The 17,714-nt window shown below is 41.5% G+C and overlaps 1 protein-coding gene across 1 annotated transcript; it reads left to right on the top strand.

Annotated features, from left to right (window-relative positions):
• The first annotated feature begins 8,697 nt into the window (after positions 1-8,697).
• On the top strand, positions 8,698-17,262 carry LOC110526803 (solute carrier family 22 member 18). The gene is made up of 11 exons (XM_036964196.1): positions 8,698-9,017; positions 9,118-9,330; positions 10,798-10,895; positions 11,192-11,337; positions 12,049-12,181; positions 12,301-12,413; positions 12,629-12,739; positions 14,773-14,873; positions 15,567-15,668; positions 16,614-16,734; positions 16,953-17,262. The coding sequence occupies exons 2-11, from the start codon at positions 9,187-9,189 to the stop codon at positions 17,138-17,140; spliced, it is 1,257 nt and encodes a 418-aa protein (XP_036820091.1). The 5' UTR covers positions 8,698-9,017; positions 9,118-9,186; the 3' UTR covers positions 17,141-17,262.
• The last annotated feature ends 452 nt before the right edge of the window (positions 17,263-17,714 follow it).

Raw genomic sequence — 17,714 nt, 5'->3', positions numbered from 1 at the left:
AGGCAATCCGTAATTTAGAATAGGACAGTAATGAGCGAGCTAGGACGGACGTAGTCAATATAACAATTTGTTCAGTACTTTTGAAATGTACAGCAACAGAATTCAGAACATGGGCCATTCTTACAGTGTTCTCCCTGCACACCAAGTCAGAATCGTATGATAAATAAAGGGGGCATATAAGCAGACAATGAAAGCTCTTACAATATTCAATGATTACAGTTCTAAAAAACAGGTTATAGGCTACATGTGCACCACCAAGTCAGAACAGTAGGAGAAATGAAAAGGTGAAAATAGACCAAATTATTAGGGTGAGGCACATAGGCTACTAACAGCTTACTACACAACATACATCACATGCTGACATAATGATTATATCTGAATCCTGGCTGTGTGTCTCTGTTCCAGACTCAGATGTTCTGTTAGCTGGGTATAATGTCTACACAGTGGGTAGAGGAGGAGGTATTGCCATATATGTTAAATGCAACCTAGATGTCACTGTGTCCATTTCAACTTCTGTTCCGAAACAGTATGAATGCTTAGTTCTAACTGTGGTCCTTGGTCATAATGCACTATTAACGCTAGCGGGAGTTTATCGCCCACCCTCAGATCCGGTATCTGCACTAAGCAAATTGTTTGAGTTAATGTCTAATTATGTAAACTCTGAATTATTGATTATCGGAGATCTCAATCTGGACTGGCTGATGCCAGCACTGTTTAAATTAAAAGATATTTGTAACAAACTAAATCTTACTCAACTAATAACTATACCTACCCATCCTAATCCAAAAGACCCCCAAAAATCTACATTAATAGACCTTATCTTAACAAATACACCTCACAAATATACAGTGCCTTGCGAAAGTATTCGGCCCCCTTGAACTTTGCGACCTTTTGCCACATTTCAGGCTTCAAACATAAAGATATAAAACTGTATTTTTTTGTGAAGAATCAACAACAAGTGGGACACAATCATGAAGTGGAACGACATTTATTGGATATTTAAAACTTTTTTAACAAATCAAAAACTGAAAAATTGGGCGTGCAAAATTATTCAGCCCCCTGAAGTTAATACTTTGTAGCGCCACCTTTTGCTGCGATTACAGCTGTAAGTCGCTTGGGGTATGTCTCTATCAGTTTTGCACATCGAGAGACTGACATTTTTTCCCATTCCTCCTTGCAAAACAGCTCGAGCTCAGTGAGGTTGGATGGAGAGCATTTGTGAACAGCAGTTTTTTCTTTCCACAGATTCTCGATTGGATTCAGGTCTGGACTTTGACTTGGCCATTCTAACACCTGGATATGTTTATTATTGAACCATTCCATTGTAGATTTTGCTTTATGTTTTGGATCATTGTCTTGTTGGAAGACAAATCTCCGTCCCAGTCTCAGGTCTTTTGCAGACTCCATCAGGTTTTCTCCCAGAATGGTCCTGTATTTGGCTCCATCCATCTTCCCATCAATTTTAACCATCTTCCCTGTCCCTGCTGAAGAAAAGCAGGCCCAAACCATGATGCTGCCACCACCATGTTTGACAGTGGGGATGGTGTGTTCAGCTGTGTTGCTTTTACGCCAAACATAACGTTTTGCATTGTTGCCAAAAAGTTCAATTTTGGTTTCATCTGACCAGAGCACCTTCTTCCACATGTTTGGTGTGTCTCCCAGGTGGCTTGTGGCAAACTTTAAACAACACTTTTTATGGATATCTTTAAGAAATGGCTTTCTTCTTGTCACTCTTCCATAAAGGCCAGATTTGTGCAATATACGACTGATTGTTGTCCTGTGGACAGAGTCTCCCACCTCAGCTGTAGATCTCTGCAGTTCATCCAGAGTGATCATGGGCCTCTTGGCTGCATCTCTGATCAGTCTTCTCCTTGTATGAGCTGAAAGTTTAGAGGGACGGCCAGGTCTTGGTAGATTTGCAGTGGTCTGATACTCCTTCCATTTCAATATTATCGCTTTCACAGTGCTCCTTGGGATGTTTAAAGCTTGGGAAATATTTTTGTATCCAAATCCGGCTTTAAACTTCTTCACAACAGTATCTCGGACCTGCCTGGTGTGTTCCTTGTTCTTCATGATGCTCTCTGCGCTTTTAACGGACCTCTGAGACTATCACAGTGCAGGTGCATTTATACGGAGACTTGATTACACACAGGTGGATTGTATTTATCATCATTAGTCATTTAGGTCAACATTGGATCATTCAGAGATCCTCACTGAACTTCTGGAGAGAGTTTGCTGCACTGAAAGTAAAGGGGCTGAATAATTTTGCACGCCCAATTTTTCAGTTTTTGATTTGTTAAAAAAGTTGGAAATATCCAATAAATGTCGTTCCACTTCATGATTGTGTCCCACTTGTTGTTGATTCTTCACAAAAAAATACAGTTTTATATCTTTATGTTTGAAGCCTGAAATGTGGCAAAAGGTCGCAAAGTTCAAGGGGGCCGAATACTTTCGCAAGGCACTGTATATCTAGTGGGTTATTTGCTAATGACATCAGTGACCACTGCCCTATTGCAAGTATCAGAGATACTAGGCTAAAAAACCCTGACCCACGTATAACTCTAAAGAGAAATTATAAACACTTCTCAGAGCAAGCCTTTATCCATGACCTTTAATATTCAGAGCTTTTATCCGTAAACTGCATAATGGACCCAGTTTTAGCGATCTCTTTCTTTTCATCAATTTTTACCTTCATGGCTGACTTAGGGTAAAAAATCGAACTAATCCTTGGTTCTCATGTGATTTGAAAATCCTTTTTCTGCAAAAGAATCAAGCATGGGCCTTGGCGAGGAAAACTGTTGAAACAGCTGATTGGCTGCTTTTTAGGCAATTGAGAAATAAATGGACCGCAGGAATAAAAAAAGGCTAAATCTAGGTATTTCCTTGATGCTCTGACAGAGTCTGGTGATTCCTCTAAATTCTGGAAAACTGTTAACTCACTTAAACCAGGAAACTCCTTGACTTCCCCGCCGAAGCAAATTACATCGGAATCTGGGATCATCAGGAACTGAAATTTGTGATGTTTTTAACAAGCATTTTTATTTCTGCTGGTTTTCTTTTTGAAAGAAAAAATGGACAACATGATCCTGACCGGTCTATTGTTTCAGCCCCCGGCCTTTAGCTGATGTGGAGAACAGTAAGTCGGTTTTTAATTTCGAAAAAGTCACAGAAGATGAGGTCTTATCTGCACTATCTGCTATAGATTCTAAGAAATCATTAGGCGCTGACCATCTGGATCCATATTTACTCAAGTGTGCGGCACCTATTATTGCTGGTGTAGTGACGCATATCTTTAATCAAACATTAGTCGTAGGAAAGATTCCTAAATCTTGGAAAACAGCTTTTGTTTTACCACTCCTCAAGGGAGGCGATGGTAGTGAGTTGGATAATTATCGGCCCATCTCTAAGATCTCCTGTTTGGCTAAACTTCTAGAGTCACTGGTGAATAGGCAACTACAATCTTCTTTAACTGTTACCAATACTCTTTCTAGTAAATCAATCTGGCTTTAGACCTAAACACAGTACTATTACGGCCACTGTACATGTTGTAAATGATATTACTAATGCCCTAGATAATAGAAAGTACTGTGCCGCCTTGTTCATAGATTTATCTAAAGCTTTTGACACTGTTGACCATGCGATACTTTTGGGTATGCTGTCGTCAATAGGACTGGATGCCTGTCGTTGGTTTCATGACTATCTAAAGGATAGAAGTCAGGCTGTTAGAGTCGAGGGCATCCAGTCAAAGCCATTGGAGTTGGTTAAAGGGGTCCCACAAGGTTCTATACTTGGTCCATTACTGTTCACTCTCTACATAAACAATATCGGTGATGAGATAAGAAAGTGTCAAATTCATTTATATGCTGATGACACTGTCATGTACTCTATCGCTTCAACAGCTGACCAAGCATTATCACTATTGGAGACAGATTTTAAGATATTACAAAGGTATTTTATACAGCTGAAACTTGTTTTAAATGCAAGACAACACATTTTATGATTTTTAATAGGTTCAAAAAGTTGGTTGAAAATACACTTGCACTTACGAGTTTAGATGGTTCTCGAATTAACCAGGTCTCTGCATATAAATACTTAGGGATATGGTTGGATGATGAACTGTCTTTTAAAATGCACATTGATGAACTTTGTAAACGGCGAAAAATCAAGCTAGGCTTCCTCTATAGAAACAGGACATGCTTGTCCTCTACAAATAGAAGACAAATTGTGCAAGCTACTTTTATGTCTGTTACAGATTATGGGGATATTATTTACATGCATGCTACGGCATCAACACTTAAATCGCTGGATGCTACTTATCACTGCGCACTTAGGTTTATTACGGGTGCTAGCTCCAGAACTCACCACTGTGTTTTATATCATAATGTGGGTTGGACTTCGCTGTCCGTGAGACTAGAACAACATGCTCTCGTGTTTGTCTATAAAGTACTTCTGAATAAGCTACCTTCTTATTTATCATCACTCATCAATATTAGAATTATAATTCCTAAAACCAGTTCTCAAGCATGGATTACACTTGAGGCCCATGCGGTTTCCACAGAGTTGGGTATGGCTGCCTTTTCCTGTTACACTCCTTGCCTATGGAATAGCCTGCAGACTAAACTTAAACTGGAGACTTTTGTCCCCCTGTTGCTCATTTTAAATATTTATTGGAGCATTTTTATTTGTGTATTGCTTGTAACTGTTTTTTAAATCATTGTACCTAAACTGTATGTGTAAACATGTATACACAGGTGTTACGTACGTTGTTGGAATGAGACCAAGGCGCAGCGTGGTGAGCGTACATCTTTCTTTATTTGGATGAACACCAAAAAACAACAAAAGATAAATTAACGTAACTTTCCGCAGGCTACACAGTAACTGTACAAAAACAAGATCCCACAAACTAAGGTGGGGAAAAAGGCTGCCTAAGTATGATCCCCAATCAGAGACAATGATAGACAGCTGCCTCTGATTGGGAACCATACCCGGCCAACAAAGAAATATTCAAACTAGAATGCCCACCCAAATCACACCCTGACCTAACCAAATATAGAAATAAAAAGTCTCTCTAAGGTCAGGGTGTGACAGCAGGGCCCAGCTGTAAAAGAGACCTTGGTCTCAGTCTGTGTTCCTTGTTGAAATAAAGGTGTAATAATACACTTAGTATTACATTCTTAGCTACAGTATACATACAGTTGAAGTCAGAGGTTACATACACCTTAGCCAGATACATTTTAACTCCTTTTTTCACAATTCCTGACATTTAATCCTAGTAAAAATGCCCTGTCTTAGGTCAGTTAGGATCACCACTTCATTTTAAGAATGTGAAATGTCAGAATAATAGTAGAGAGAATTATATATTTCAGCTTTTATTTCTTTCATCACATTCCCAGTGGGTCAGAAGTTTACATACACTCAATTAGTATTTGGTAGCATTTTCTTTAAATTGTTTAACTTGGGTCAAATGTTTCGGGTAGCCTTCCACAAGCTTCCCACAATAAGTTGGGTGAATTTTGTCCCATTCCTCCTGACAGAGCTGGTGTAACTGAATCAGGTTTGTAGGCCTCCTTGCTCGCACACGGTTTCTCAGTTCTGTCCACACATTTTCTATAGGATTGAGGTCAGGGCTTTGTGATGGCCACTCCAATAACTTGACTTTGTTGTACTTAAGCCATTTTGCCACAACTTTGGAAGTCTGCTTGGGGTCATTGTCCATTTGGAACATCCATTTGCAACCACGCTTTAACATCCTGACTGATGTCTTGAGATGTTGTTTCAAAATATCCACATAATTTTCCTACCTCATGATGCCATCTATTTTGTGAAGTGCACCAGTACCTCCTGCAGCAAAGCACACCCACAATATGATATTGCCACCCCTGTGCTTCACGGTCAGGATGGTGTTCTTCAGATTGCCAAGCGTCCCCTTTTTCCTCCAATCATAATGATGGTCATTATGGCCAAACAGTTGTATATTTGTTTCATCAGACCAGAGGACATTTCTCCAAAAAGTACACACTTTGTCCCCATGTGCAGTTGCAAACCGTAGCCTGGCTTTTTTATGGTGGTTTTGGAGCAGTGGCTTCTTCCTTGCTGAGCAGCCCTTCAGGTTATGTCGATATATAGGACTCATTTTACTGTGGATATAGATACTTTTGTAGCTGTTTCCTCCAGCATCTTCACAAGGTCCTTTGCTGTTGTTCTGGGATTAATTTGCACTTTTCGCACCAAAGTACGTTCATCTCAAGGAGACAGAACGCGTCTCGTTCCTGAGCGGTATGACGGCTGCGTGGTCCCATGGTGTTTATACTTGAGTACTATTGTTTGTACAGATGAACATGGTACCTTCTGGCATTTGGAAATAGCTCCCAAGGATGAATCAGACTTGTGAAGGTCTACAATCTTTTTTTCCGAGGTCTTGGCTGATTTCTTTTGATTTTCCCATGATGTCAAGCAAAGAGGCACTGAGTTTGAAGGTAGGCCTTGAAATACATCCACAGGTACACCTCCAAGTGACTCCAATTATGTAAATTAGCCTATCGGAAGCTTCTAAAGCCATGACATAATTTTCTGGAATTTTCCAAGCTGTTTAAAGGCAGTCAACTTAGTGTATATAAACGTCTGACCCCCTGGAATTGTGATACAATGAATTAGAAGTGAAATAATCTGTAAACAATTATTGGAAAAATGACTTGTGTCATGCACACAGTAGATGTCCTAACCGACTTGCCAAAACAGTAGTTTGTGAATAACAAATTTGTGGGGTGGTTGAAAAACAAGTTTTAATGACTCCAACCTGAGTGTATGTAAACCTCCGACTTCAACAGTATCTCCCTGGCACTTGAACAGAAAGGTGGCACGGCTGTCCTCTGAGGGCACATTTTGTCTTCAAACTTTGTCAGCAAAGTCTGGCATTCTCTGGATTTATGGTGCTTTCAAAACAACTGGAAACTCAAGAAAGGATCAGTGATCTTCTGGTCGTAGCTCTAGAAAGAGGCCCGAGTTCACGATTTACAACTCCGAGTTGGATGAAAGTTCAAAACGTATTTTCCCGTAGCTCGTTTCCCCGAGGTCCCCGTTGTCTTGAACTCACTGAAGTCAGATTTTACAGTTCCGAGTTAACAGTTGTTTTGAGCGTGGCACAAGTAATACTTAATTGACAGCATGGCCAATGTTGAATGTTAATAATTTTAAACTAGGAAAATAGACTCTTAATATTAGACTTGGGACCACACAGCCACTCCACTGAATAGTAGGCTAATGATTGCTTTGCAATGCTTGCAGTTAGCCACTGATTCCTTCCAAAAAACTCATTGTTGAATTTGCGATATCCAACTTGTCGTGTAATGTTTATGTCCAATGGCCAATGAGCACCGATATGTTTTATCTATAATTTCTCTTCATTATTTCTCTTCATATGACAAGGATTAAAAAGGATTTGCCAGTAAATTGTCAACTTGATTCATGATGTCATCATCAAGCCAAGATTTTGACATTATGATGTTGACATCAATCGAATCAAAGCTACTGTAGATATAATGTAATTTGACATTTTATCTGTGGCCAATGACCTTGAGGCTTCTTGAATGGGCACTTCTAATGTAACTCTATGGCAGCACCCAAGGGGCTTGAATTTCTGAGCTATACCCTTAGACTTGGTGGTGACGTATTGTCCCCATGGGTGACAGAGCACTGAGCCAATCACGGTGCAACACCAGCTATTTTCTGCTGGCTTGCCCCACCACCACAGAAAGCACTGAGCTAGGCAGAAACACCTGCATTTTGGCGCTCCCTTACTCAAGAAAACTAAAAAGAGACTATGTTTGTATGCGGCTTTATTAACTCAATTATATATATATTTTTTTTTTACATTGTTTGCAAACTGATATGTGCCACGTATTAATGCCAAAATAACATAACAATAACAATATATATTTTTTGCTAAAAATGTGGGGCCCAAAACAGGTAAGGCTCTGCCCCACCTGTCCTGAATGACGAGTCGTCATTGAATATGAACATAGTCATTCTCAACAATGATGAACTTTAACCAACTCAACACTTGTCACATGTAAGCCTACGTATGTAGGCCTACGACCTAATAGGAAACTGAAATCTGGTAGTCACGCCACTTGTGGTTGTGTAAAGTGGGAGGACTCTCATGTGGAGTTAGCTGTGTTTCGCCAATGAACTTGTGGTTGAGAAGTCAGAATAAAAGTCTGACCCTAGAGGAAAATTAACAAATTAATAAAAAATAAAGAGCGAGGTCCCCAACTGAAAAAAATTGTTATTAGATTTTTTTATTAAGAATTTAATATATTTGAACAATATGGCAACTACAATGAGTTCATCATGAATAGGAAGGTCTATTATCCTATATCCTGACCCCCCTCTCACACTGTAAACCATACCCGGGCGCGAACCGGGGACCCTCTGCACACATCAACAACAGTCACCCACAAAGCATCGTTACCCATCGCTCTACAAAAGCCACGGCCCCTTGCAGAGTAAGAGGAACTACTACTTCAAGGTCTCAGAGCAAGTGACGTCACCGATTGAAAAGCTATTTAGCGCGCACCACCGCTAACTAGCTAGCCGTTTCACATCCGTTACACACACACACACACACGGAGTTTGGAGGAATAGCACGGAGTCAGCGCCCCTGGAGCATTTAAGAGGTTAAGTGCCTTGCTCAAGGGCACAACAGCATGAGTTCATGAGAGCTTTTATTTTGAAGCCTGAAAACAGGAAGTTCCGTTTTTGTGCTGCCGGCAAACATACTACATCCTCTAAAGATCAAAGTACAAGAACATAGGGAAATATTATGCGTGAGAAATCATTCCTAAAATGAATCCTTACGAATTGCTTTATTGAATGAAGGATTATGTTTGAGCGTCACCTTTCTTTTCCGGTGGGGCGCTCATAGTGTGAAATCAACATCTGCATCGATAGTAACGGCACGAACACTTTTGACGGATGCATTATGCATTTATAAGAACTCCGTCTTCAGATAAACTAAGGTAAGTGTATTTAATCTCAATACTTGACAGCCACAGTGTCGGCACTATATTGTCATGTGCCGTTGATTGTTATTTCATCATTTATTTATCCTTGTTCCAGGTTTTCCAGGAGGCTACTATATGAAAGAGGGAGAACCGAATTGGGTTTAGGCTTAACGTTACAGTAAGAATGTCACGAGTTAATAAATCAGAGTCACCCACCTCGGTTACCGATGTACATACAGGCTCAAAGATGCAGAGAGTAATTTACGTGACTTACCTCATAGCTGTCCTGGATATCACATGGATGTTTTTACAGTTTTCCATCACTCCTGTAAGTATTTGTGTTTTAAAGTCTATTCTATTCAATTACCCACGTTACAAAAGTGGTTGTTTTTGTTGTTATATGATTAGCCTATATTGATAGAGATGAGAAAGAAAACAATGCAGTTTATTTCAATACTTTCGATATCAGTATGGCTACAAAAGTTGGCTACGTGTGCTATGCATTCATTTGCTGTTATTCAAAAGTATTGTAGATATTTGCCATTTTGCTAGTAGGTTTGAACAGTTATAAATGGCCTTGGGATTGTTGACATATTTGACATAGGTCTACATCTAAAAATACTGTATATAGAAAAATGGCCTTACCTGGGCCTTCTTGAGGGCACCATCGTTTTTGATAGAGGATTGTGACTATGCGCATTGTAAGCAGTATATCTAATATTTATTTTATCTTTATTTAACTAGGCAAGTCAGTTAAGAACAAATTCTTGTTTTCAATGATGGCCTAGGAACAGTGGGTTAACTGCCTGTTCAGTCATACCCTTTTTTTATCCTCAGTTCCCAGTTGTCTTGAACTCACTGAAGTCAGATTTTGCAGTTCCGAGTTAACAGTTGTTTGGAGCGCAGCACAAATCATGCTTCATTGACAGCATGGCCAATGTTGAATGTTTATCATTTTAAACTAGGAAAAGAGACCTTTAATCTTAGACTTGAGACCACACAGCCACTCCACTGAATAGCAGGCTAATGATTGCTTTGCAATGCTTGCAGTTAGCCACTGATTGCTTCCAAACAAGTCATTGTTGAATTTGCGGCAATCACAGCTCAACGCTCCGTATTTTCCGCTGGCTCGCCCCACCACCACAAAAAGCACTGAGCTGGCTTGCCCCACTACCACAGAATGCACTGAGCTGGCTTGCCCCACTACCACAGAAAGCACTGAGCTAGCTGCCCCACCACCACAGAAAGCACTGAGCTGGCTGCCCCACCACCACAGAAAGCCCTGAGCTGGCTGCCCCACCACCACAGAAAGCACTGAGCTAGCTGCCCCACCACCACAGAAAGCACTGAGCTGGCTGCCCCACCACCACAGAAAGCACTGAGCTAGCTGCCCCACCACCACAGAAAGCACTGAGCTAGCTGCCCCACCACCACAGAAAGCACTGAGCTAGCTGCCCCACCACCACAGAAAGCACTGAGCTAGGCTGAAACATCTGCATTTTGGAGCTGCCTTACTCAAGAAAACAAAAAAAGAGACCATGTTTGTATGCGGCTTTATTAACTCAATAATATATATTTTTTTTTTTACATTGTTTGCAAACTGATATGTTACACGTATTAATGTCAAAATAACAAGCAGAACAGGCAAGGCCCAAAAAATAAAAATAATAATAATTATTATATTTTGCAAAAAATGTGAGGCTCAAAACAGTCCTGAATGACGGGTCACCACTGATGAATTATTATTATAATAAAAAAATGTATATGTATTTAAGTTTGACCTCTCACCATTCAGTATTTGGCGAAGAAGCTGGGATTTGACACCCTATGGATTGGCTATTTGCAAACCATGGTTGGTGTCGTCCAATTGTTGGGAGGCCCGATATTTGGCAGGTGAGCACAACTCTGTTGAATGAAATACATCATCTGTTACATAACCACAGTCTGTATCTTTAATCTCCAACCCTGGTCAAAGACGCACAACATTTGCTGCTGGCAAATTGAGCTTTAAAGTGCTGTCACTTAAATCTAATTGAGTTATGGGTCAATGACTTGGGGGCAACGAACCACACAGAGAGAGGGCTTATCAGACCTGAATCCAGACACAAGATCACAGCTGTTATGTGTTGGTGGCCTTATGTTGGCAGGTGTCAATATAGATCAGTGTTTATTTTTTCTGTTGTCGGTAGGTTTGCAGACCTTTTTGGTGCCCGAGCAGCAATGTGTCTATCCTGCACTGCCTCTGTAGTCTACTATGGGTTACTAGCGATAGCGGACAGTCCTCTCATGCTCTTCATCCACAAACTCCCCGCTGTCTTGATGCATGGCTTGCCTGGTAAGTGCTACACTGCCTGTTGTTTATTTAACCTTTATTTTAACAGGGAGTCCCATTGAGACCAATGTCTCTTTTTGAAGGGAGCCCTGCATGACATGATCAGCAGCAATTACACAATCACAGTTAGAGACATATATACTAACTGTTGTTCCCTTCATACTCAAACTCCCAGATAACTCCCCAGCGTATGTACCGTGCCTAGGACCTACTGTACTAGACATCCCTCTAACAGATCCTATAGGACCTACTGTACTAGGATCTACTCTGAGGCAGCCCTCTAACAGATCCTATAGGATCTACTGTACTAGACAGCCCTCTAACAGATCCAATAGGACCTACTGTACTAGGATTTACTGTACTAGACAGCCCTCTAACAGATCCTATAGGACCTACTGTACTAGACAGCCCTCTAACAGATCCTATATGACCTACTGTACTAGGATATACTGTACTAGACAGCCCTCTAACAGATCCTATAGGATCTACTGTACTAGACAGCCCTCTAACAGATCCTATAGGACCTACTGTACTAGGATCTACTGTACTAGACAGCCCTCTAACAGATCCTATAGGATCTACTGTACTAGGATCTACTGTACTAGACAGCCCTCTAACAGATCCATATATGTCTGTCTATACCCCATATGTTCCAGCGTTACTAAAGTGTGTATAAGTCTGACTTGTTGTGCTCCTCTCTCTGCCTCTCACCAGGAGCCCAGATGGTAGTGACTGACCTGACAGAACCTGACAAGCGGGCAGAGGCCCTTGGCAAGCTGGGCCTATGTTTTGGCATTGGCATGGTTGCCGGCTCCACCTTGGGTGGTACACTCAGCACACGCTATGGGTGAGTGAAGCACCTCAATGCTCACCGATTCTAGTCCAATCCAAGAGCTGGAATCCGATTCTAGTCCAATCGGAGAGCTGTAATTTAGCCATGTGACATCCCTGCTCTGGCTTTTCCAGGGAGACATTTGCTGCTTGTGTAGCTGCTGGAGGGAGCTTCATCAGCTTCCTGTTGGTTTGGATGTTTATCCCGAAACACACTAAGATACAAGCTCCACAGGACAACACAGACAGTAAGACTCTACACCTACCTCACAACACACTATTCACTCTAAAGGGTTTGTGTGTGTGTGTGTGTGTGTGGGTGGGTGGGGTGCAAAAAAATCTAATTTCTGCTTTATCTGACACTCATTATGGCCTGTGTGACGTGGGGACATCCATAATGTGTGGTATTTGACACGTGACTTCATATGTGAGTTGCTTGTGAAATATTTTCCTGGTCCTGCAGGGAAGAGCAATGCCAAGTCAGTCTTTGACCTGGGTGAGATCACCAGACTGATGAAGTACCCTGGTGTGGCCAAAACCTTCATGGTCAAGATCATCTCGGGTCTGCCATCAGGTGGGTGTCCTTCACTGTTACCTAGAAGAGTTGTTTTTTCTCCACCTGTGAGGATGTCTTAGTTTAGACTCATCAGAGGGAGAACTAGTCACTTAGCAGGAATGTGTTGCTGTAGAGCTGGAACCAGTGATGTAGTGAAAGGGTAAAAGCAGGAAACACAGTTCACCTACAGATTTTATTTGGAGAATAGCATTTATGCACACTTAACGCAAACCAATGTTCAGCGTTTAATAAAAACTTAATAAAATAAAAAAGCTTAATAAAAACTACAACACCCCATCTCAACCAATGTTCAGTGTTTAATGACCTTTATATATACAGTGCCTTGCGAAAGTATTCGGCCCCCTTGAACTTTGCGACCTTTTGCCACATTTCAGGCTTCAAACATGAAGATATAAAACTGTATTTTTTTGTGAAGAATCGACAACAAGTGGGACACAATCATGAAGTGGAACGACATTTATTGGATATTTCAAACTTTTTTAACAAATCAAAAACTGAAAAATTGGGCGTGCAAAATTATTCAGCCCCCTTAAGTTAATACTTTGTAGCGCCACCTTTTGCTGCGATTACAGCTGTAAGTCGCTTGGGGTATGTCTCTATCAGTTTTGCACATCGAGAGACTGACATTTTTTCCCATTCCTCCTTGCAAAACAGCTCGAGCTCAGTGAGATTGGATGGAGAGCATTTGTGAACAGCAGTTTTCAGTTCTTTCCACAGATTCTCGATTGGATTCAGGTCTGGACTTTGACTTGGCCATTCTAACACCTGGATATGTTTATTTTTGAACCATTCCATTGTAGATTTTGCTTTATGTTTTGGATCATTGTCTTGTTGGAAGACAAATCTCCGTCTATGTCTCAGGTCTTTTGCAGACTCCATCAGGTTTTCTTCCAGAATGGTCCTGTATTTGGCTCCATCCATCTTCCCATCAATTTTAACCATCTCCCCTGTCCCTGCTGAAGAAAAGCAGGCCCAAACCATGATGCTGCCACCACCATGTTTGACAGTGGGGATGGTGTGTTCAGCTGTGTTGCTTTTACGTCAAACATAACATTTTGCATTGTTGCCAAAAAGTTCAATTTTGGTTTCATCTGACCAGAGCACCTTCTTCCACATGTTTGGTGTGTCTCCCAGGTGGCTTGTGGCAAACTTTAAACGACACTTTTTATGGATATCTTTAAGAAATGGCTTTCTTCTTGCCACTCTTCCATAAAGGCCAGATTTGTGCAATATACAACTAATTGTTGTCCTATGGACAGAGTCTCCCACCTCAGCTGTAGATCTCTGCAGTTCATCCAGAGTGATCATGGGCCTCTTGGCTGCATCTCTGATCAGTCTTCTCCTTGTATGAGCTGAAAGTTTAGAGGGACGGCCAGGTCTTGGTAGATTTGCAGTGGTCTGATACTCCTTCCATTTCAATATTATCGCTTGCACAGTGCTCCTTGGGATGTTTAAAGCTTGGGAAATATTTTTGTATCCAAATCCGGCTTTAAACTTCTTCACAACAGTATCTCGGACCTGCCTGGTGTGTTCCTTGTTCTTCATGATGCTCTCTGCGCTTTTAACGGACCTCTGAGACTATCACAGTGCAGGTGCATTTATACGGAGACTTGATTACACACAGGTGGATTGTATTTATCATCATTAGTCATTTAGGTCAACATTGGATCATTCAGAGATCCTCACTGAACTTCTGGAGAGAGTTTGCTGCACTGAAAGTAAAGGGGCTGAATAATTTTGCACGCCCAATTTTTCAGTTTTTGATTTGTTAAAAAAGTTTGAAATATCCAATAAATGTCATTCCACTTCATGATTGTGTCCCACTTGTTGTTGATTCTTCACAAAAAAATACAGTTTTATATCTTTATGTTTGAAGCCTGAAATGTGGCAAAAGGTCGCAAAGTTCAAGGGGGCCGAATACTTTCGCAAGGCACTGTATATATATTTTTATTTACACATTATTGTCTTTTTAGTGTGTCTGTCTGTTTGCATGGAGTCCTTTTTAACAACCTCAAGGGATTCTGTCTCAGGTATCTTTCAGGTCATGTTCTCTGTTATCGCCATGAACTTCTTCCAGCTGGCGCCAGAGCAGAATGGCTACCTTATGGCCTACTTTGGGATCGTGTCAATGGTATGGAGCAAGGATGCGCACGACCTATACATTTAGTCATTTAGCAGACACTCTTATCCAGAGACACATTCTATTTAGTCATTTAGCAGACACTCTTATCCAGAGACACATTATATTTAGTCATTTAGCAGACACTCTTATCCAGAGACACTTCCATTATATTTAGGCATTTAGCAGAGACTGTTATCCAGAGACACTTCCATTATATTTAGTCATTTAGCAGACACTGTTATCCAGAGACACATTATATTTAGTCATTTAGCAGACACTGTTATCTAGATTGACTTACAGTTAGTGCCGTCATCTTAATATAGCTAGCTCAGTCATAGTAGGTACATTTTTCCTCAGTGAAGTAGTTAATCAGCTAAGTCAGTGTTAGTAGGAAAAGTGTTAGTTTATTTTACACTCTCATTGTGGCCCTAGCCTCTTTTTATTTTGTGGTGTTTTGCACCTGTGCTGCTAAATTAGCGATGACGTTGTTTGTGCGTCAGCTCGACTGGAGATCAGTGTTCACCACGTTATTCGACCACTACGTACCTGGTTAGGACAACACGATGTATTTACAGTAATAAAAAGTTTAGATGGCTAAATTCTCCTGAAATCTCCAGGATATCAAATCCCCTCCCTTGTGGGAACAGGATTTAATAGAGCAACTCTGGTGAGAAATAAACTTTTTTGGTCCAATTTTTCCAGGTAATCCAAGGAGGAGTGATTGGCCGGCTGACCTCAAAGTACTCTGAGAACTCACTGCTTCTCCTCTCCATCGGCATGTCAAGTCTGGTGGGCCTGGCTCAGGTACAGAGGATTCATTTCATCTTGTGATAAATGCAGGGTTGTATGTATTCACCGTAGCAACAACAACAAAAGGGGGGTGGGGGGTGGGGGGGGGGGGGGGGGGGGGGAGTTTCACAGTCTCTCCCCATTTCAGTCGTTTTATTTCCGTTTGGTTCCTAATGAATATGACTCTTTTGTAAAAACCTTTGATCTTAAAAGGTTAACGTTTGGTTCTCTCCTTGGCAGGTCTTCATGGCTAACGTTTGGTTCTCTCCTTGGCAGGTCTTCATGGCTAACGTTTGGTTCTCTCCTTGGCAGGTCTTCATGGCTAACGTTTGGTTCTCTCCTTGGCAGGTCTTCATGGCTAACGTTTGGTTCTCTCCTTGGCAGGTCTTCATGGCTAACGTTTGGTTCTCTCCTTGGCAGGTCTTCATGGCTAACGTTTGGTTCTCTCCTTGGCAGGTCTTCATGGCTGACGTTTGGTTCTCTCCTTGGCAGGTCTTCATGGCTAACGTTTCGTTCTCTCCTTGGCAGGTCTTCATGGCTGACGTTTGGTTCTCTCCTTGGCAGGTCTTCATGGCTAACGTTTGGTTCTCTCCTTGGCAGGTCTTCATGGCTAACGTTTGGTTCTCTCCTTGGCAGGTCTTCATGGCTAACGTTTCGTTCCCTCCTTGGCAGGTCTTCATGGCTAACGTTTCGTTCTCTCCTTGGCAGGTCTTCATGGCTGACGTTTGGTTCTCTCCTTGGCAGGTCTTCATGGCTAACGTTTGGTTCTCTCCTTGGCAGGTCTTCATGGTTAACGTGTCGTTCACTCCTTGGCAGGTCTTCATGGCTAACGTGTCGTTCTCTCCTTGGCAGGTCTTCATGGCTAACGTTTGGTTCCCTCCTTGGCAGGTCTTCATGGCTAATGTTTTGTTCTCTCCTTGGCAGGTCTTCATGGCTAACGTTTGGTTCTCTCCTTGGCAGGTCTTCATGGCCAACGTGTTCCAGTTCTGCTTCATCGTCCTCCCCATGATGTTCTCTCTCAGCGTGTTCAACGTCATCACTGACAGCATGCTGACAAAGACTGTGCCTTCCTCCGATACCGGTGAGACAATTAAGCGTTTCAAACACATATGTTGAGAAATGTGAAAGGGGGGCATCAGTTAAACAGTAAATCATTGGCTAACCTAACAACAACAACGTTAAATAAAAATCCCACTTGGTGCCGTAACATTCTGAAAGAAACAGTTGAGCATTGAAGTGCAACTTCTGTCTGTTTTGCTCTGGACATTTTTCTGATTGGTTCCATTCACTCTTCTGCAGGCACGATGCTGGGCCTGTGTGCCTCTGTGCAGTCTCTGCTCCGCACCATCGGCCCCACTATTGGAGGCTTCTTGTATCACAACTACGGAGTGGCCTCTTTTGGGTTCATCCAGTTTGCCGTGAACATGGTCGTGTTTGTGTTTATGCTTAGAAATATGGTCAACAGCAAAGACGAGCGCAGAGAATGACATTCCACAGACTTAAATACATAGGGCATTTTAAAAAAGTGACCTAAATATAATTTTATATTATCAGAGAATGTAATTATATTTCTATAATGGACAAAAATATAAAATGCAACATACAACAATTTCCTAGATTTGACTGAGTTACAGTTCATATGAGGAAACCAGTTGATTGAAATATATTCATTAGGCCCTAATCAATGGATTTCACATGACTGGGAATACAGATATGCACCTCTTGTTCAAAGATGCCTTAAAAAAAAAAAAAGGTAGGGACGTGGATCAGAACACCAGTCAGTATCTGGTGTGACCACTATTTGCCTCATGTTGATTGTGGCCTCTGGAATTTTGTCCCACTCCTCTTCAATGGCCATGTGAAGTTGCTGGATATTGGCTGGGAACTGGAACACGCTTTCGTACACGTCGATCCAGAGCATCCCAAACATGCTCAATGGGTGACATGTCTGGTGAGTATGCAGGCCATGGAAGAACTGGGACAATTTCAGCTTCCAGGAATTGTGTACAGATCCTTGCAACATGAGGCTGTGCATGAATCATGAGGTGATGACGCTGCATG

This window comes from Oncorhynchus mykiss, chromosome 26 (assembly GCF_013265735.2).
Source record: "Oncorhynchus mykiss isolate Arlee chromosome 26, USDA_OmykA_1.1, whole genome shotgun sequence".
Lineage (NCBI taxonomy): Eukaryota > Metazoa > Chordata > Actinopteri > Salmoniformes > Salmonidae > Oncorhynchus > Oncorhynchus mykiss.
The sequence above is the reverse complement of the archived record's forward strand: the minus strand, read 5'-3'. Positions and strand labels throughout refer to the sequence as shown.